Genomic DNA, 22,928 nt, shown 5'->3' with positions numbered 1-22,928 from the left:
AGAACAAAACCCCCTCTCCCGTCCCTTCCCCTACCACTACCACCAACAACCCTGCTTGATGTGTCTAAGGAACTGTGGTCTCAATGGGCATGTGTACATAAGATGTTGAGCTACTGCACAGTAGCAGTTGAAAACAACTGTGAAGTGATGGGACTGCACAGTAATGCTGGTTACTCAGCAGTCAGCTGCTCGTACAGGCATACCCAATAGGACTGTAGTACTGGTTCCTGGATCAGTCTCTGAAATCTCATTGGTCAAGAAAAGTGTCATGCAAAGGGTATCCGGAAATGGTCCTTAGACATCCAGTTCCAGGACTAATAGTCACTACTAGATCCGATAGGCTTAGAACTCCCTGGGATTTTGTGGCCGAAATCAATCTCAACTGACTCATGTTCTTCCAGAGAGTTGGGAAGGGTCAGGTTATAAAAACATCTTCCTTTATAATAAATACATTCTCCATTCCTTTAACGACACATTACAAGAAAAATAAACAAGTAATGTAATAATCATTTTCAGTTTACATAATTGAAATGTTAAAGCTTGGATAAAATTTATAACTTTCAACTATTTAAAATTTTACACAGGTCAACTTCATGTATGGTAAATTATATTCACCAACTCAAAATTTCACATCAAATTACAAAGTATGCCGTAAGAAAGGAATACTTTAAAATTCATATTCAGAAGTTGTTTTCAAGAATTCTTACCTGTTGAATGTGTCTACTATTTCGTTTTTGAGGTTGATAGGTAAGCCACGTATATAGGACAGGATCAATATTGACAGCTAATCCTTGCACACTGGTCAAAAGTACTGCACCTATAATATAAAAATAAAATACAATTAGAATGAAAGATATATACAAAGGTATTTTTTTTTAAAAGTCATTTTGTAGTGACTACATTTAAAAAGTTCATTCCAATTCTAGAGGTATTAATCAGGTCCTAAGATATTCTCTACTTTAAGACTGGAGAGTACCACACAAACTGAAAGATTTGAAATTATAATTTTAAAGCAACACCTTTATTTACTCCAGATTATATTTGCTACATACTTCTCTTGATCAGGTTGTATTAATTTTGCTGATGGCAAAGAATCATAATTAGGGGTGCACCGATAAAGATTTTCTTGGCCGATACTGATGGCTGATTATTAACCAGCTATATCAGCCAATGCCGATCTGATAGCCAATTTACAGGAATGCACTCGGGCAGCGTGGACAGCAGCATCTGGCCAGTAAGTCTGTGGAGGGGGAGGGGCATGGCAGGGGAGATTGATGCCCCCGTGGGGAGGGAGGGTGTGGAGCAGGGGCAGGCACTGCCCAGCTAAGGCAGTGAATGTGACCCCAAGACCATAAGCGGGACAGAGCTGTGGGCAGCTTGTCCAGAGGGTGCAGGGCAGTGGGGGTTAGAAGGAGGGTATGTGCCCCCCAGATCTGTGCATGGGACAAGGGCAGACTGCTCACTGTGGACTTGGGGCTGGGCCAGCCTTTCGTGGTGGGGGGGAGGGCGCTGGGCTTCAAGCAGGTGGGGGTGCAGTGGCCAGCGGCAGCACTAGAAGGGGAGCAACAGTGTGGGCTACAGCCACCCCAAAATTTCCCATAGCCACCCAGTAATTACACCTCCCAGTGCCACTGCCCGCCCCCACCTGCCCTAAGTGCAGTCCCAGCCCAGCCCTCAGCCCCAAGCCTGAAGAAGGCAGCCCACCCTCATCCCACGCACAGATCCAGGGGACACATGACCCCCATGCCTCCCCCAGGGGTGTGCACAGTGGCAGGGAGCTGCCCGCTCTCCCCACCCCTCTGTGCATCCTGGATAAGCCATGCGTGGTTCCGCCCTCCTTCCAGCCCCAGGGTCACATTCACCACCCTGGCTGGGCAGTGCCTTCCCTTGCCCCTGCCCCACTCTCTCTCTCTCTCTCTCTCACTGTGGGGACCTTGATCTGCATCCCCCCCACACACACAGCCCTTCCCTCCCCAACACCCCTTGGCCAGATGCTGTTCTCCATGCTGCCCAGCTGCATTCCTGGCTGCGTGCATCCTGCAGCTTTGCACATGCATGCAGCATTTATCGGTGACATTATTGGCTACACCAGCCAAAAAAACCCAATTGCCAATAATGTTAGTTTTCCTTTTATTGGTACATCTCTAAATCATAATACAATATTTTGCTTTAGTTTCTTTTAATTATACTTCAACAAATGCTTTTGTCAAACAGCAGGATTGAACCTGATATAGATTTTTAAGCAAAAACTATGATTCTTAACATCTTTATCTATAGAAGCAGAAAAATCAAGTAAGACAAGAAATAGGGAGGTAATGGGAATGGAGAGTCAGGAGACTTAGAGAAGACAGACAGACAATGTTTCTGCACAGTGTCAACTTCCTCACATAAAGCCAGTTTGACATGATATAAACAAGATTGCTGTTAATTTAATCTGATGCCAATAGCTCCATAAACTATTTATAACCTTTAAGTAAAGGCTTCTCCAAGTATGTTTGGCTGTAATGTTTCTTATAATCTTCCAATCCACACCACTATGCACCCACACTTAACAGCCCTCTTGAGACTCTAAGTCAATTTATCTTCCTATTGCCTCCTGATTTCTTTTTTTAGCTCTTGATTATGGATTGATTTTACTGCCAACTGCCCCTATTTAGGAGGACAACCCTTAATTAAAAAAGAAATACATTTGCCTCTCTCTACGGAAAACTGTCCCAAGTCAAATATCAGTTTAAAAAAAAAAGTTAAAAGTTCTGGCCTTGTTTATATCTTCAATATTGTCAAGCATGGATCTGGGAGTTCCACCATGTAAGCATTAAATCACATGACAATTTAAAAACTTAAATGTGAGAGGAGATCCAGAAACAATGTTACAGTTCACTTCGTTTATAATAGAGATTGCAAAGGCTCATGGAAAAACAAAGAATGCCCCAAGAGGATATGCAACTGACCCACCATTCTAGTTGCCTCCAGGAACCCCCAGTTTAGGGGCCTCTTAACTGCAGTTACATCTTTGTTGCTTCTGGCCAGAGGTAAGCCTGACAATTAATAACTGCTCCTTTGTTCCCAGCAACCATTGAAGCTTTTGTGTTTGTCTCACAGTCAGGAGTGGAAAAACAGTCACAGAAAGAACAAACCAAACGTCCCGTGAAGCCTTCTGGGAAGATTAGTGGATCATAGAAATCACGACAGCAGAACTGAGCATATCATAAAAATCCCTATTCCCCACATCACAAAAGTGAGAAACTTGGCAGCTCTACAGATGGTATGGAGAAAGGAAGGCAGAAAACAAAATGGAGAGAATGCACAGAATTTCTACGTTTTGCTCTGTACATTTTTTGCAGTGAACACAGCTGTTTTCACAAAAAATTGTGAATGTAACCCAAGGCACAAAATACCTCTCCCTAGATGCTTTTCTTAGCCAACACAAACACTAAGCAAGAACTGAGCCTTGTAGCCCCAGAACCAAAGAAAATAATATAACCCATTCTTTCCCCCCAAAATGGGACAGTAGGGTCAACTTTATTTTTAGTGAGTCAGAGGGGGATGCCTTTGAGCATTCTTCATGCCAATGCTCTGCCCAAGGCAGACCTCAATTCTCTCTCGGTCTTGGGCCAAACCTTATTTGGATGGATGTTGTCAGATACTCCACTAACCCACTAGAGAGTATAAGGCAAAACACGAGAAAGGAAAAATCAATGCATGCTACAAATGGCTCTCTTAAAAAGGTTTAGAAGTCTTAGAAAATGAGAAAATAGATAACAAAAGGGAAGAAAATGAATAATGATGAAAAAAGAAACAGGCAAATTGCCCATCAGTTTTAAAAAGTCAATTTGTATTCAAAATTCAACAGTACAGCTTAATACAGAATTTTCCAAGGAACATGAAGGATGCTGGATGACAAAGCCCAATGAAAACCACTTTTACATAAAAGCAGTCCCACTATACAACCAAAGCCTTCATTTCTTGTATCTCTTTTATCTTGTACAATTCTATTTTGTTTCTGTGGTATTACAATATTCATCCTTTCAGGATTTGAGGGCTGATTTTTGTTTGTAATCAAATTTCGCATGCATTTTTGTTTCCTAAGATATATTTTTAAGCATTCTCATTGTTGGCAGCCCCAATGTTGCCAATTCTCAAGATTTTATCATGAGTCTCACAATATTTGGGGAATTGTTTTGCTTTAAACTCCCATTCCTGGAGTCACAGGATTTGATGGCTAATCTGAATTGGTTGGGGTTTTTTTTGGTTCATTGTTTTCTTCTGAAGAAACTTTCTAGCTCTAAAATGGGAAATATAACATTCCTGAAGACTGTAGAAGAGCTAACATGTTAATCTTTAGAAGAAGGAAAAAGGAGGACCCATGGAATTATAGGTCAGTTAGCCTAAATTCAGAAGTGGAGAAGTTACTAAAACAGATTATAAAATAGTTAATTCGTAAATATCTAGAGTATCAGGTGGTGATAACTAGCAGCCAACATGAATTTAAGACTGAACATGCCAAACCAGCTTGATTTCATTGTTTGACAGGGAAATCTAGTTGGTGGATGAGGGGGACATGTTAGACATAATATACCTGGATTTTAATAACGTTTTTGATACATCATTCTCATTAACAAACTGCAGAAATGAAAACTAGGTTGACCTACCATTAGGTGGATACACAATTGTTTAAATAACCACAAAGAAAGAGAAGCTACATACTGAGAAATGTCAGACTGGCAGGAAGCCTCGAGTAGGATACCATTTGCTTTAGATCCAGTGCTGTTTAACACTAAAAAATGCCTTGGATAAAAGGATACATGAATGCAGTAATCAAATTTGCAAACTAGGAGGGGTACACCCTTTGAGGAGACAAAAATAAGGGAACTTCATAAACTGGAGAGCAAAAGATAACAGTGAAATGCAACAGATACATTTTTACGTGCCTCACCTAGGGAAGAAAACCAAGTTCACAAATACCTCATGGAGGATAATGCTTTAGGTAGAAGCATTTCTGTAAAGGATCTGTAGCTATGGTGAATCAAAGTAAAAAAATGAGTCAGCAATGTGATGCTGCCAGAAGAAAAGCAAATGCAATTGTGGGTTGCATTACTAGAAGTGTTGTGCACAAGGATTGGACAGTGAAAGTTTCATTTTACTAAACTCTGATTAGGCTTTAGCTGGAATACTGTTTCCAGTTTGGGGCCCTGCATTTTAAGCAAGATGTAGAGGTGTCTGAAGAGGATCCAGAGATGAACAGGAATGATAATAAAGAGGCTGCAAAGTAAGTCATATGGGGAAAGGTTGAAGCAACTAGGTATGTTTAGAGTCTGGAGAAAATGAGATTAAGGGAAGGGGGCATGACAGCAGTTTTCAAATATTTGAAAGCCTGCCATAAAGAAGAGGGAGAACAACTGTTCTCCTGCATCAAAGAGGGGAGGGAGCACAGCAATGGTTTTAACCTGCAGCAAAGCTAACATACATCTAATCTCAGTAAAAAAATTCTTGTCAGAGAATCAGGACAATGGAGTAAGCTGTCTGAGGAAGTTATGAAAAATTTCCAATGATTGGAGATTCAGGATAAACCTGCCTAAGCATTTGTCTGAAATGGTTTAGGAAATCCTGCATTTGTTTGTCTAATCTTATTTGGATTAGATGACCCTCAAGATTCCTTCCAACCCAACTTTTATTAAGGCTCAAAAACCATAAGATGCAAAGGGTGTAGAAATCTGGAAATCCAGACAAATGAGGAATCTGCTTATATAAAAAATCTACATTAACTAATTCTAGCATGAGTTAAAGCAGTGAAGTCTGTGTTCATGGTTGGCATCATTTATTTTTATGTACTTAAATATATTCATACTACTATACTTATTTAGTTGCAATGTCATTGTACCATTTACCTGTTTTGCCTTTTATATAAGATTTTAAATTTTATCATTTAAAATATTAAAATTAGTCCACAAAAAGCAGCTGATGGGTTAGAGTGTTGTAGCCATGATGATTCAGGAAATATGTGAGAAGCAAGGATTTTTCGTGATAACTTTTACTCGACCAATCACATAGCTGAAAAAGATGTTGAACAAGCTTTGAGGCAAATGAAGCTTCCTGAGGAAGAGTACTTGATGCCTGAAAACTTGTCCAAAACCCCTCTCAAATATACAGTTAGTCCAATGAAAGAAAGCATAAAAAAAATCCTTGCTTCTCAGTTAATTATTGATAGGTGAAGAATCAAAATGCATACATCTCTGGAAGTGATACTACTCAAGGAACTAAAGAAATTACTCTCCCAAAAAACATGGAATGATGGATGGTATGCAGTGTAAATGGAAAAGTATTTAATATAACTTACGCAATTTTTTTTGCAAATATCAATGAATTTGACAAATATATAGCAAAGATGAAGTATTCAACAATCTAAGTTACTTTACAAAAATTGGGAGGGAAAAAACGAAAAACCAATAAGGTTTGAATTCACTTTATATATAAAATGAGCAATCGATTTAAATTTCATAGAGCAGGAAGTACCATCAAATTAGGGTTAAGTGAGTAAGTCCTGAAAAGTACACTGGGCAAGAGACAGTCAAGAAATACACAAGATAAATCATCAGCATAGCACAGGCTTCAAGCTGGAACACACACTGTGAGGAACTCCTGTAGATAGGATAGGCTTTGTGATCTGATAGTTTAAAATGTCAGTAATAAACCTTAGAAATAAATCCTCAATTTAAGGAGAAGCCAGTGTAGAACATAAAATAAAAGGGTAACGTGTAAAATGAAAAAGATGATAAATAAGCCTTCTAGTAGGATCTGGAGCAGATTGGAAAATGAGAGCAGAAGATGCTAAAAGGTTAATAAGCAATACATTACAAAAATTAACTTTTATTAAAGTTTTAGGAGCCAAAATGATGAAGAAGTCCTGCATCTTTAGGAGATACTACAGGATATCAAGAGGTCTTCATGACAATACGTCAAATGAGAAATAAGAGTCAAACAGACCTCCCAAAGAGACAAGGGGTGGCAGCCTACGGGAAAATTCTGTTTAAAAAAAAACATATTTATAACACACACTTGCAAAGGAAAAATAGTGTTATTGTAACATATGCAGCTGGTAACTTGATTTACTTTTCTGTTTACTGAAAACTAACTTAGCTCAAACTCTTGGAAGGCTGAAAATGGTCAAAGTCATACTTTGCACTGAAACTCTTCAACCTGGACTATGGAGTTACTAGTATTGTGATTCTATAAAATTCAAAAGAAAGGTGCAAGAGGGAAACATGGTTTATTTTTTCAGTCCTGTTAAGTTGATGGTATCCTAAGTCTGAGAAAAACAGCTCTAATATTCAGATAATTAACTTGTTGTTTAGTTTGACTGCCAGGTAACTCTGGCTTGCTAAAAACCACTTTCTGTCATACCAGATAAATACATTTTACTATTTCATTTGCTACTCAGGGCATCGGCATGCATTACTGCAAGGCAGGCAAGGACATGATCATACAATGTACTTTTTCCTGTACAGTAACTGGGTATGTGCATGCTCTTACCTCAGCAATAAATGCAAGGCCACTTACCCCACTTTCACTAAGAGGCAAATTATGCTGAATTTACTATAGGGTAAAAGCCCTAAAAGGCAATTAGCACAAATTGTAATACAAGTTCACGCCTTATTTTGCCTTAAGGTGGTTTGTCTATATGTCCCAAACACCTAAATACTATTGCTGATGGAAAACATGATTACCTGTATATACAAAGATGTTTTTTAAAAGATCGCTGTTGTAGAAAAATCAAGCATAAAAGGCTTCAAGACCACAGTTAATCAGATAGCTTTAAAGTTAGCTAGCAAGAATTAAAGGTTGACCCAATTTCCACAGGTGGCTTTCACTGACTGTTGGCAACAATATCAGGCCATATATTTGAAAGATTCTTTAGAGGCGGGTTTTACACTTAATTAAAACTTCTTTAACGCCTATTTTGGTTTTTTTTCAGGACACTGCACTAAAGCTCTCTGGATTTCATTAAGAGTGTGAGGAACTCCCTCCCCACCTTGTTTATTAAATGTACAGTTCAGTAGAGAACTGGTCTGACATATGGTGTCACATTCAGAACCTTATTCTTAATATATTTACCTCCTATCTCTTGGTAGCTGGTATAAAAATAAGAATTTAATCTGACTGTCATTCAGTTAGTAGGAATACAGAAGAGGCCTTGAGAGCTATGTGGGCAGGCACAAGTGTGTGGGTGTGCATGCAGGCATGAATTTAGCAAAGCTGTATTTAGCACACTCTCCACAGATTACCTGGTGAACTGAGCAACATGGATGCAATTGCAATGAACTCTTCTGAGATCACTGAATTTTTCTGGAGGCAGCCAAATGTCAACCCATCTAACACATACCAATGTCACCCCCAACTTCAGTTCTGAGTACAGAGAAGATGGCCTAGGGATGGGCTCAACCACTGGCCCTTTTTTCCAGAAGCAACGTGTTCAGTCCTGCCCCCTCAGGCAAGACTGAAGTCAAAGGAATATGAAATGGAAGCCTATAAGGAAAGTGTGAATTTTTGTGTGTGTACATGTAGACAAATAAGGTTGAAGAAGAAAGTTTCAATGGCAGATATACGAGATGAAGGGGCTGGAGCTAGGGGGAAGGAATCTTAGTGGAAGACAGCTTTTGAAGGGGGTCAAGTCTCACTACAAGAAATGACAGAAACAACTAACAGAAATAGTGTTGGTACATAGTTGAGGTGCATTTAAGATAAATAAAGATGAGATAGCAGGGGGGAGGAGAAAGTTTTGTTCAAGGGGGGAATGGAGAAAGAAGAGATTTGGTAGGAAAGACAGTAAAAGAGGATGTTTGCTGGGGAACTGTTTGGGAGGAAACACTGGATTTGGAACAGAAAGCAAAGTGAGGAAATTTTGAGAGAAGCAGACAGAGCCTGGATCATAAATAGTGCAGGAATGAACTTTTACTTCAGGGTTTATCTTGAAGAGGTACAGATCATGACTACATGGCTAAGTACAGACCTTCAAAAAATCTAACTTATGTGGGTCTGTAAGTGGCCAAGGATAGATTAGTACTGAACAGAAGACATGTTTGCCCTTTGGTGGGGGGGCCATGCAGACTGCCTGCATTAGCCAAGGCCTGCAGGTTCAGTGCCCTCCTGCTTGCCTCCCAGCATGCCCTGTGAGCTCCCTGGGCTGTTGGAGACTGCAGAGCACAGCTAAGCGCCCCCACTACTCCCGATTGGCTACCAGGAATGGAAGAGCACTCTCCAACCCCCTGCCATGTCACCATGGGCCCTCCCCTGTACCCAAGCCTAGGTTTCCAGAAGATCCCCAGAGCAAGTGCCTTCTATTATGAGTTGCACATGCCTCCATATCCCAGTCTGCTTGCACCCAGCCTTGGCATCCTGCCATCCACACCCAAGCAGGAAGATCCAGGAGCTGCAGCATATCTTGCTTGTTGCCTTGTGTGACTCTTGCGGGAGGCTGCGGGTAATCATGCACGCCTATGTGGACATGACTTGGCAGCTGGTCGCCCTGGCACACAGCTTTGTGTCCCAGAGCTAGCAGCTAGACATCCTGCATGAGGGCACACACCATACACTATGCTCACCAAGCATCCTAGACTGGGCCACCAATCTGCATGTGCAATGAGCACAAAGCTACCCAGGAATCCATGTATGCTGTGGTGCTCTGGCACCACCTCCAGACCACTGAGCACCAGTTCTGGGCCTCTACCACCAACAGCAAATGGTGGGAATGGATCATCCTGGATACCTCTGACAATGAACAGTAGGTGGAGAGCTTCTATATATGCTGGTCCACCTTCATGGACATCATCACCCAGATGGCCCCCTACAATGCATGCCAGGATACAGCCCCGCTGTGCCCTGCAGTGTCAGGTCATACCTGCTGGGCTGCAGAGGCCCCACGGAAGGGCAGCAGGGCAGGAGCCTGAGCCCACAGCTGGCACCCTACCATGTACACAGATCTGGGGGCACAGGTCCCCTCTACCCCCCAGGAGTGTGCGCCGTGGCGGGGAGCTGGCCCCACCTGGAGGCCCCGGGCTAAGCCACCTGTGGTCCCACCTCACTTCCTGCCAGGGCCCTTGGGCTGCACATTGCAGCCCTGGGCCTGAAGCCCCATGCACCGCCCGGCTGGGCAGCAACCCCAGCCCCAACCTTGCCCAACTCCCTCCATCCTTATGGGGGCCTTAAGTTCCACCTTTCCCGTACCTGTGGAAGCTGCTCTCCAGACTGCCTGGCGGCCATGCGCATATAGATGCACAAGGTTCCCCCTGCCTAACCGCCCTCCTCCCACTCCCTCCCAGCCCCTTGCAGACTGGACCTCTGCCAGCCTGCAGAGACCTCTTTGCAAAACCTGTGGGTTTCTTCATTAAAATGAGAAATCCACGTTTTCCTCCAGTTTTTCTGTAGGAAACGGAAAACCCGGATCCCTGCTTATGACCATAAGCCAATTGCCTAGGATAGAGACGGATATTCATATAGTGAATTTAGTTATCATTCAAGCTCAACCATGAGTATATGATACTGACACAGTCTGTTCAGTGGATGATCTGGGGTAAGAAGCAGTCTTGAAACTTTATGAACGGGATGAGTGGAGTTTATACTGAATATGATTTATTCTCTAAAACCAAAGCAAGAACACACTGCTATCAAAACACTTCCCAAACACCCTCCTTTTAATTGTATACCACACACATAAACACACCCCTGCTTCCAGCAGAAAACATTTAACTGAAGAGTTTAATTTTTAGGTACTCCATTATTAAAAAATAATAAAATCAATTTTACTGAAAAATGTGTTGTTAAGTTACAATATATGTGTTAATTCTGAAAAGGGAGGAATGACTCATAAGAAAAAGTGAAAATGATCTATGCTGAAAATTAATTCTGACAAGCTGGGTTTATTTTTTAATAACTAAGTAGCGTTAGAAAACTTTGCACCAACATGCTACATTAGTTGCACTATATATTATTTTAGCAACAACCTCATCACTTTTAGGTGAATTAGATTCTACAAATACCAAACAGGTGCTGATAAAAGTTAACGCAACACTGTGAACTGAGTATCCAATTATTTTGAAGGGGCAAGGGACTGACTCTCGTTCTTCATTTACCATATATATTTTTAAAAGAATTTTAGATCCAATATAGTACAAGACACAGCCCTACCTATTACATACAAATAAAGAATTATTTTCTATTCAGGCAATACACTGTTTGTGTAGGTTTGACTCAGAACCGATCCACTGTAAATCATTAAATGTGGAAATATCTAACTCTGCTTAATTTTAGCCTGCAAAACAAGTAAGGGAAAATGAGTTCTTTGCTAACTCTGCTTACTGTCAAAATGGTTCACTTATCCACATTCCAAACTGGCTTTACCAATTAGCTATCCCAGGGCACCACAATCATTTTCAGTTACAACCCAAGCTGAACAATGAGAGCTGAGGTAAGGGTTAGAGATTGAAGTTACACAGCAAAAAAATTAAACATGCACACTTTTTGTCGGTTTTATAACATATATGACAAGCCAATAAGATTGCTTTGTAATATATCAACTTATCTAAGGAACAAAGTGTCCTGTATTTTATCTTGAATTGTTGACCCAGACAGGAGGAGTAGGCATATTGATCTACACCAAAGCTTCAATTATTGTGAATATTTATTAACTTATTGTAACTGCTGTAATGCAAAAAATAACATTTCTCCAACTACTGAAATATACATTTGCAAGTCTCACTATATAAAATCTGATTTGAGTGATTTAAAAAAAAAAAAGATATAATTACATATGTTAGTACTTTTTTATAATTTTTTTTTTTTTTACGTGAATTACTTTACCTCAGAGGAAAAGCAATAACCAAGCATACTGGGATACTCAACATTAATGATCAACTGAGAATGGAAAGACGAATACTGGTAAATTCATGTTCACATCAAAATCAAGGATAAAAAACTTGACTGGCTTGTGTGAATAGGATCAATCCCAAAGCAACTTATAAATTTCATATTTTCATGTAGCATTAGTACGTGATCAGTAAGTGTCTGGTGAAGTTTGTCTTAATCTCTCACTTTGTTTGAAATCTTAAAGAATTTTAAAAAACAACAGTATAAATCTTTGCTTAACATTATGCAGGTTACCTAAATATAAAAATGCACAACAAGGAAGTCCATCTTTTAAAAAAGAGAATCCTGCAAAAAAAATGAATGCACATTTGTAAAGAATTATTTGTTCAAGCTGGTAATGTTTTCTACTTTTAAAACTCACAAATGTTGTCAAGAAAGTTAATTGTTTAGGCTAATATAAAACATTTTATAAGAAAAATAAAATGTAAGATGTACATTATACAAATATAAAATGCTCCTCTACTGCAAAGTTTAAACCTTTTCCCCATTGAAATTAAGGTATTTTGGTCACAAAGAACAGTCATTTGTACATGTCTGCTTAAGCACAAAACAAAACCCTATTTGACAAAGGAGGTCAGCGTGATTGCTGCCATTTTACAAACAGAGAAGTATAGCAACTTCGTTCAGGGTCACCTGACAGGCCATGGGCAAAGTTTGGGAAAAGAACCCAAATTTGGTGTTCTCTGTACTGTAGTTAAGTGTTTATTGTACACACTGATACAAACAAATCTGTAATTCATAAAAATGCATGGTTTCAACTTGTTTCTCAAAGGGTACAGATAGGCATTCATTTGTAGTGCTACAAATTCCTTGGAATTTTGTAGCACTACAATAACTTAGCATGACATACTTTTACAGCCATGTGTGTGCCTGGTGGTCCAAAGCACTACAAACCATAAGGAAAGCATATATTACTGGCAATCCAGAGCCAAGGGGCCAGTGCGTAGAGATCCTAGCATGCTTTACAGGGCTCCTGTCTCTTGAGGTTCCCGAGGATAAGCACATGGGAAAATGGCAACTGGCTAGCTGCCTGGCAACCATGCCCACCCACTCCTTCTGCCCTCCTCCCCTTGTACTGGGAGAACAGTCACAGTGCAGCTGGTCAGTCTGCAATCTTGAAGGGTCAGTTACTCTCTCAGCCCAGAATGGATCCCTGTTGCTTGTCTGGCCTGTGACTCCTAATCCTGCAGTGACAGTGGGTCATGTGCATGTCTCCTGCCAGCAGAAAGTCAAAGCCAGCCACTACTTCTTCAGGGAGCTCATTTAGCGCCTGTGTGGGCTGGTATGCAGCACCATGCAGACATGACCAAAGCCTGTGAATGTCCTCCAGCTCTGCTCCCTGTTCATGTCTGCCAACAGCTACATGGCCAGTAAGGATGATGCCATACTAGACATTATGGAGGCTGGGGTGATCTGAACCACTTACAGACAATGTGCCAGAATGTTTGTGCATATAAAACAAGCACCAACTGGTGGGAGTATGCCAGGCCCTCAGGGATTGAGCAGTGGCAGCTGAGCTTCATCTGGCAGCTGAGGCACCATCACAGAGGTATCCACTGACCTGGCACCCACTCTAGAGTGATAGGGCATTAGCATAAGGGCACATGGAGAAACATGTTGCTGTTGCCATTTCTACCGGGAAGTTTACAACCCTGAACAGATTCTGGTTCACTGCTAACCAGTTTGGTGCCGGCAAGTCAACAGTGGGAGAAGCAGTACAAGGAGTGTGCCTGACTGTCCAGCAGGTACTGTGCCTTGCCAACCTGCAGGAGGTCAGGAGTAGTGGGAGGGTGCTGATGACCTTGTGGAAGGCTTTGCAGGTAAAGTGTCCCAGGCCTGTGTGCTGCTACACCCCCTTATGCTCATGGCCCCTTTTGTATCACACCAGGCCCTGGGCCTTGCCCATGTGGCACCACATATAGCACGTGTGCCTCCCAGCAGAACCGTCTGCGGTGCAGGCCAACAACCTACACAACTCTGCCAATGCCTCAGCTTCAGGAGAGGTGCTGACTGCTCCCTTTGCCCCAGCAACTGCCTTTACCAATTGCAGCCACCCAAACTGCACTCAACTGAACTTTGAGTACCAACTCATGAACTCACCACTCAAATTCTTGTTGGGTGCCTTTGCTGACCTTGTAGATAATGCCAGAGATGGTGATGTCATAAGAACAGATAATTGTATCGAGTAAGGAGAGGATTTGTGAAGTGGATGCATTCTGTTTTCTGGATGACGGAGCAGGGATGGATTCAAGTTAATGGATTCCACCAGCGTGATTCAGTTTGGAAGGCCAGTCAAACCATCACCAGAGTTGACTCAAACTGGACATTTGGACATTGTGGAAACAGCTTGAAATTGGATCCCATGTGGACTGAGAAAGATTTTATGTTGTTCACAAAGAAAGTGCCTTGACTTTCCTCTTCCCATCATGCATGTTTCATGAGCGAGAAGGACGTGATGAGGTTATTGTCCAGTTGGTGGGGGCTGACGCACAGGCAATGGGGGTCGGGGGGGTCGGGGGTGAGGACATTGTGGGTCCTGGTGTCAGGTGACACACAGCAAACTGCTATTTCAAGCTCAAGCTTTAGCGGTGCACACGGCAGGTGAGAGACTGAAAATCAAGTAGGCATAGCAACATGAATGCTTACCAGTACAGTTTGGCATGAGTCACAGAGCAGCCTCCTTGGATTTGTAGGGGAGATGGCGGGCAATACACTCCAGGATGCTAAGTGACTGGGAAACAACCTGTAGTAATTGTACAGGAGTTTCATATAGCACTACAAAAACTGCTGCTGAGAAGTTCCTGTTTGAGAGGGATAACACTTTGTGGTGGTTTTGTCATTTTTTTTAGCATTAGAGATTGCTTGGACAGTTGTATGATCACTTTTGTAGTGCTTTTTGGGAATATATGTATAAATCAAATAAACAAATAATATATAGTGCTACAAATGTAACAGCTGCCAAATAGAAATCATGGCAGCATAATTTTCAAGTGTCTATTCTAATAAAAAGTTAGTGATTCAAAGAAAGAAGTGATTAAAGGCCATCTATAAAAGCATCCAAACGCATGCAATGCCAAAAAGACAGATTAGAGAAAATAAAAAAAACCCAGAAAAAAAAAGAAATCCATTCAATACTGGTTAAACATGAAAGGCCCATTTTTTCACTGGAGGATGCTGAGGTAACTCAACTGATGGGAAAGAAGTTCCACTACTGGAAAAGTGAAAACAGATTCAGTCCTCAAATGAGAAATAAGCAATCAGGTTGTTAGGAACAACTCCAATTATACTCATATTATTTGTTATATGGCAAGACCTAAAGTGGAAATATCTGCTCTGATATGAAGAATACAACTAAGTTGATTAAGTGTCAAGCCTTTATTACAAAGTTAAATTTGGGATTTCAATCATTGGCAATCCCTTGCAGTCAAAGATGACTGTCTTCCATGATGGTCTTTATCTGTGGGTCCAAATATGGTTGGTGAGGCCCATCTGGGATTGATGGATTTTGTTCCAGTTCTGGTACATGCGGGGTGGGTGGATGGCTTTGGAATCTTGGTTTGGTCTATGAAATGCTCTTTTTGCCATTCCCATTTTTCCATTTCTGGTTGTCATTGCAAGGTTTCCAAGTATCGAAAATCCTTCAGCAGTCTCTTCTTCCATTTGCGTTGGTCCTGGGAGATAGTCTCCCATCAGTTGATATAGATGTTACATTTTTCAAGCTGGCTTTGAGAACATCCTTGAAACACTTTCTCTGCCCTCCTTTTGAACATACATCTCAACTGAGCTGGAAGAATAAAACTTCAGGATTCTGGAGTCAGACACCTGGATGACATGGCTATCCTAATGAAATTTATGTTGGATGATCATTGCCTCGATGCTTGCATTGCTTGCTTGCAAGAGGACTCTAGTGTTGGTGTTTCTGTCTACCCACTGGATTTGAAGGATCTACCACAGGCAGCACTGATGGTACTACTTCAAAGACTTGAGGTGTCTTCTGTACATTACCTGTGGCTCAGATCCGTACAGTAAGGTGGGGAATCGCAACTGTGCGATAAACCATGAGTTTAGTTTCAGATCTGATGTGATCTTCAAAAACTTGTTTCCTCAGGCTTCTGAAGGCTGCTCTTGCACATTTGAGGCAAAGCTGGATTTCTTTGTTGTTGCCATCTTTCTGCAAGAGATAGCTTCCAAGGTACAGGAAATACTCAACTTTTTCCAGAGTTTCACTGTGAATCTGAATGACTAGAACTGGAGATGGTTCTTTAGGGGCTTGTTGGTGGAGGACCTTAGTTTTCTGAATGTTAAGCGAGAATTCCATTTTCTTATATGCCTTATAAAGATGTCAGCAATTACCTGAAGGCTTGTTTCCAAGTAAGCACACGCTACAGCATCATCATCATACTGGAGCTCAATGATTGAGGTCAGGGGTGCTCTTGGCTCTGGCTCAGAACTGGCCCAGATCAAACAGCTTACCATTCATTTGATAGTTTAGCTCCACTCTGACTAGAAGCTTACTGGTGGTCAGATGTAGCATCACGGTAAGGAGAAGAGTGCTGGAGCAATGACGCAGCCTTGCTTAACACCAGTCTTAGCCTGAAAGGGATCTGTGACAGATCTGTTACTGAGAACCACTGCTCACATACTGTCATGAAGCAGGCAAAGAACGATTTATTTTAAATCGGAATGGAGTACACAGCAGAAATGTCAAACTGAGATATGAGAAGTTTACACCAAAAATACTAAATTAGTAGTATTGAAATGGACGTATGAAGTAAAATTTTGAAATACAAGATAATTTTGAAGTAATGCTTCTAACTTTTCATGTTTCTTTTAAGCAAAATTTATTTTAAATTGCCTTTTGAGAGGGACGTGGGATTGGGGAGGTGGTTAGAGAAGTGCAAATGTAAACAGCAGTTGCCTATACATGTATGTCAGCTCTTTTTTGGGTTATAACCGATTTATCTCTGTGAAAACGCTGTTACAGGTGGCTAATAATGTAATGTACTGAGCAGGACACTCCTCCTCCTTCAAATCTAGGTCTAGACATAAGGATTAGATTTTATTTAGCTAACAAACTTTTCTCCTTCCCTCCCCCGCCATATTTACAATTTGCTTACATCTACTAATTAATCACTTGGCTTTGCTCATATTAGGAGTATGAGATGCAGCATATTTAACTGTTTGAAAGGGAAGGAAAGATACAACATTACAATGATTAGTAAAGACTATGTTTTGTCCACAAATGGAGAAAAATCACCCAGCTATTAAAAAAAAGTGATTAGAACAATAGTTTTTATTTTAATTTCCAGAACAATAGTGAGGGGAAAAACTAATTAAAGTAACTAGCAAAATTATATTTCCATCTATAAAGGCATAGAGGCTGAGAGGCACACTGAAACTTCAAGCAAATGTAGTTAGAGGCCAGGGCTACAAAAAATATTCTGGCACCCTAAAATGAAGATAGCCAGCCAGTGTGATTTACAAAGCTAAGGAGTTCAGGCACTGAACTCCCACTGAATTCACTTTGGCTCTTCTGCAAGTCACATTAGGCAGCTATCTGCATTTTTAGATGCCTAAATACATTTGTAATTCTGGCTTCAAAACCTTAGGCTATATATTTAATACCTAAGATTATGCAAGAGCTGCTCTGACTACTGTTTTCATGTTACTCATGCATATTCAGTCAGTTAACTTGGTGAACTTGTGCTGCCACTGTACACGCTATCATTAACACTTGTATTGATTTCCAGTTTCTTTGTGTTACATCCAACAGGATGTCAGGTTTGCTAAATCTTGCCATAGTGTCAGGGGCTTCAAAAGATTTTCAACAGCTTATAAATTAGCCAAATCAGAATGGGCTTTCACAATACCAGAAAAAGGCTCATCACTTGATAACCACAGCACAGTTAAATAAGCAACAGATGATAACCAAAATATGATCATGATCAATCAAAAGTATGTGAATACCCACACTTACAGTTCAAAGGGGTCTGCACCCCCATATGAAATTTCCAAAGGGGTTCACAAATAAAAATAGAGGTTGAAAATCATTGCCACAGCATGATTGTTAGAAACAAAGTTCAGTGTCCTGGTGTTTCCTCTGATGCTTCTGTGTTAAATACAGGTGTCACTGTCATTCTCCCTATAATAATTAACTTGACTGGAGTACACAATTGGATCTAGGTTAAATATTGCAAGAATTATGCAATGTAAAGCTTTGAAGCCCCACATTTGGTTAACTGGTGCATAGTAAATGCATGCTGGATAAACTGATAATTCCCAGTTCCAATTGAAAGAGTTTAAGTCTGGAGTTTAAGTCCAGTTTTGATACTGGAATTTCAGTGAGGACATTGTCCCAGTGCCATATTTTATCCATTTATATCACCACTGGACAGAAAAAGACTATCCTTTTTCTTCTTTCCTTCCTTCTTTCTTTCATAAAAAGCAAATACTCTTGAGAATTGCATAGCAGATGCCTTATCATTGACCATGGTTCCACAGGCCTCTAGGATCTAGAGATACCTCAACACAATGAAATTCAAAGATCTCCCAAATGGGTCCTAGTGGCTTGTATCCAAAAAAGGGCCGTCATCTTTCAGGCTCAGATATCCAGCTAGAAAAAGCCCTTACGAACAAGTTTCAAGAGTGAGTAATGACCATTGGTCCGGCAAATCTGGAAAGCTCCAGAATGAGGAAGCAAATGTAGAGCGGTCAGAAGTAGCTCAGAATCCAAATCTGGAGAAATTAAAAGGAAGAGATCAATGACAACTACCACTGCTACAACAGCCAAGCTACCAGAAAGGGAACAGGTTCTGAGCAGGTATAGTCTGCCTTGCAGGACACGAAGATGATTTTCTAGGGTTTTTCTTTTGTTTATTTATTTGAGAGCTTGGAGCATCCACTTAAAAAAAAAAATATATATATATATATATATTTTCCTGGCATGCCAAGGAAAATGTCTCCATGTGCCACTAACTGGCACACATGCCAGAGGTTACCTATCCCTGGTTTAGAAGTTCTTGGCCTGGGTAAGGCATCTGCCCTCCATCCCAACTCTTGGGTATGTGCTCACCCCTGCAGCTCTCAGAACCCACCCTCTGTCCCTTGTCCCTCCTCCACCACTCTCAGAACCTGCTTGCCCCTGACACCCACACTCTTGGAACCCGCATGCCTTGAAGGAAGGGAGAGAAACCAGATGACTGTGCGATACTTATGTCCTCAACACCTGAGAGAATTACACAGCTATCTGTTAGTGTGGGAGGAAAAAGATCTTTTTGTTTACAAGAGGCAGAACTTCCTTGCAGAAGAGCCATTTTTCTTTCATAAGAAAGCTCTTGAACGGCTTTATATTCACTTTTTGTAACACCTGTACATGGCCTTAGTTAATTTTCCTTATATGACAAGGAGGATTCCCAACCATTCTCTTCTGGGTCAAAAAGGAGAATTGGACAGGGAACAGAAAACAAACAAACAAACAAACCGTGCTTCAGTTCTCTGCTAATGGCATGAGGTAGCTAGCTAGAGGCTGCCAGGGAATCCAAGGACTCTAGTAATTTCCCAGACTCGGGGTGATGGGGGGGGGGAGGGGTGGAATTTCCACAGATTGAGGTTGTGTTGAATTACTGAAAGTTGGAATCCCAAGTGGATCATATGGTTAATTGGGGAACTCTTAAGGGGTGACAAATTTCAGAGAAACAACAGATTACTGGTGTATTAAAGAGGCCAAAACAAAATGGAAGGGATATAAACTGGCAGTTCTTTCTTTTCTTAATATTGAGGAGTTGCAAGACAACTGTCCCATCAAAACCTATCAACTTCTGATTAATCTGTACAACTTTGATCCAAGGAGTCCCTTACCAATTTTGGATGATATTCTGCTCTAGAACAAAGCACATGAAATATTCTAATTCCAGGATGTGGGGTGGGGCAAAGGAGAGGATGTGGGGCTCAGCTGGCTCATAGTGATTCAGTGTGGTATTTAGAATGCCCATTAAATAAAGGCAAAGAAGTTAAGAATGGATAGTATTCTGATAATATGGCACTGAACAAAAGCAGTTAGGAAACCGACTGTCACTGGTCTTATGAAAGGACACATCAAAACACAGATTGAGCTGATATCTAATGAATAGCAACTCATCCTAGAGACAAGATTTCCTGATGTAACAGTGCATACTGTAAAATTCATTAGTGATAATAGTGGTACTTGTGAACTTCAATTAACCATAAACTATAATATGGCAATCCAAACCTAAACACTTCTGATCACCTTTATCTCGATTTTTATATTAAAGACACTACTGTAGAATCCACGCAGTTCAAATCGAAAGAATATAGTCTTGTTTTTCTTTTGACATTAGGCCATTACTGTGCCCAAAATAAAAGTCCCCTCATAGAAATACATCATGTACAGGACAACTAAATGTACATTAGTTGCAGAATAGATTCTTACTACAAGGGGTGAAAATCCACCACTTCCTTTGGGACCAGATTGGAGGAATGTATCGAAACACTCTCTTAAATCTATATTATCAAGTCACAGTATGAATAAAGGTTGTGAAACAATGATTCAGCCAAAACAAATGCTGGTTCGTTATGGCGTCACTTGGGTAAATGACACAGAATGTTTAGTGCTTCATTAATGACATCAGTTTTTCTAGTTTAATATTACTGATAGTGAAAACAGGAGTTGACAGGAATCTGTATTGCATGACTATTTTACATTGATTATTGAGATGATATTTTTACAAAGGTTAATATTTTTTTCATCTGTCTTAAAATGAAACCACACACACTATGGTAATTGCCTGGAAGTAGCCTACTAAGCTTCGTATTCATAAATGACAGTATGTCACCTGCTGAAGTACTATTTTGCAATGCCTTGAAGCAGTATTCCTCTGCGAAATGCAACAGATCTCTCTTCCCCTACAGCAACAGTACACCAAGGGAACTATTTTCTTTCTTTCTCCAGCAGCAAAATGTTTGTAGCATTGTGACTATGGATACCAACAGGTATTGCACTTAAAGCTGCAAATCTAAAATCATTTTAACAGTAGATGCTTCATCAACCTTCCCTAAAAGTAATTTGAACAAGATGCAGCTGTGACTCTTATGTTTCTTTTTATTCTTTATTATGACTCCCTTGAGGCAACAGGAAATGCACTGAAGATTTCAAACACTTAGGTGCTCAATAAAAACATACATACATATGTACATACGTTACATACATACATATTTACCACAGCACTGAGGCATACGAAAATGTTTTTAAGGGACAAACACATCTTAGCAAAGGCTTTGTGGTGGATAGTATTTTTCTAAGAGAAAGAAGGAAACAAATAAAGGAAAAAAGGAAAGGTAACCTCAAGAATATGATTTGTTCTAAATAGAAAACCCCAATTAAATCATCCAATGCTTTAAATTACATTAAAACCCTGTCATGCAATACTCCAGTAATTCAAGATGGCAATAAATACCAAATAAATTTGTTTGCCAAACAATGAACCATCTTCTGTGCTAGGATTATTGTTCTAACAGGGTGGTAGAATAAAAACATCTGTAGTGCATTACAGTATCACATTTGTGACACTACAGCTGAGTTAAAATTGTGCAGGCAGTTCCATCATAAACTTTTTTTTTTTTTTTTTTTTTTAAGTACACTCCAACTGAAAATTGGCATATGAGGCCTCAGCTTGAGAGCAAATGTTCTTTCACAATCTTTGAAAAAAACTGATTGCTAGTTTTTGAGTTACAGGGTCTCAAAGAAGTTTAATACTTTCAGACACTATAAACATAAAAGCGCCAAATTATCTAATGGAGTTCACACAGTTTCTCTTTATATTTGAATTTTGTATGTGTGATCACTTACATGTGCAATTTTTTCTGTTTACTAATACTGCTACATGTAAATAATAAAATATATGTAAAATCAATTGCACTGAATTTCCCTCATGTTATGCACACAGTAATTAATGTTAAATTCAATCAATTTATGGAAAACTTTAAACCAACTTCCTAAGCCTGGCTTTCAAATGTATTTTGACTCTAATGGTATGTCCACACGAGACACGTTAATGTGCATTAGCCTAATTTAATGCACATTACAGGCGTGTGCCCACACTTAATGCGCATTAAAAATGGAGAAATTAGGCTAATCATGCCTAAAATTGATACCTACAAATGCAGGTATCAAATTTAGGCACAAATACTTAAAGGGCATTAACGCACATATAGACATAACCCGGCACTAGCTTTAGTGCTAGGTCTCCCCAGCTACTAGGGGCACATGGCAAGGCTGCAGAGACTTGGCTCTAACTTTAGTGCCAAGTCCCTGCATGTGTAAACACCTGCCCCCCCCCCACCCAAATCTCTTAATGTGCATTATCTTAATGCGCATTAAGTTTAGTCATGTTAAAATGCATGTATAGGCGTGTCCTAAGTATAATTTAGATCATAGATATTTTGCAGTCCTGTTTTTATAACCTACATCCTCTATGCAAATTAAATAACTAAACTGTCCTCAATCAAGGAACTGCATGCATGTAAAGGGGGCAATGAGGTGGGGAAGGATGGAAAGTAGCAAATACGTGCCTCTAATCCACACACACCTCCTGCCCATGTAGAATGTTTGTGCTGAAGAACCAAATTGCGGACAGAATCTGACAACAGTATCAAATATCGTGCAACTCCACTCATATTTATTTTTGAAGGAAGGCTAAGACCAGGTATTAGGAATTAAAGGGAGTATGTTATTGTTTTAGGAAAGAGGTAAGAAAACCTACAGAATTATGTAGAAGGATCTCCTGCATTCACAGAATGAGTAGTACCAACCTTGATGCTCCTACATAGCATAACTATTCCGGGTAATATCATCATATTGTGTTCTACACTGGTGAAGTTTCCACTGAAGAAAAGGAACACATCAGATATTTATTTGCATGCCATGACTCATAGATGTTAGGGTCGGAAGGGACCTCAATAGATCATCGAGTCCGACCCCCTGCATAGGCAGG

General features: G+C 40.3%; 1 protein-coding gene across 1 annotated transcript in view; it reads right to left on the bottom strand.

Moving 5' to 3' along the window:
* The window catches only part of LOC102383327 (vacuolar protein sorting-associated protein 13B-like), a gene marked incomplete at its 3' end in the record, with an annotated part of 448,314 nt that overhangs the window by 201,185 nt on the left and 224,201 nt on the right, over positions 1–22,928 (bottom strand). Inside the window, exon 7 of the mRNA XM_025193225.1 lies at positions 708–817. Coding sequence (XP_025049010.1) covers positions 708–817 — 110 coding nt within the window. The remainder of the gene's footprint in view (positions 1–707; positions 818–22,928) is intronic.

Source organism: Alligator sinensis, unplaced genomic scaffold (assembly GCF_000455745.1).
Source record: "Alligator sinensis unplaced genomic scaffold, ASM45574v1 scaffold497_2, whole genome shotgun sequence".
Taxonomy (NCBI): domain Eukaryota; kingdom Metazoa; phylum Chordata; order Crocodylia; family Alligatoridae; genus Alligator; species Alligator sinensis.
This window is presented reverse-complemented; position numbering and strand designations above follow the sequence as displayed.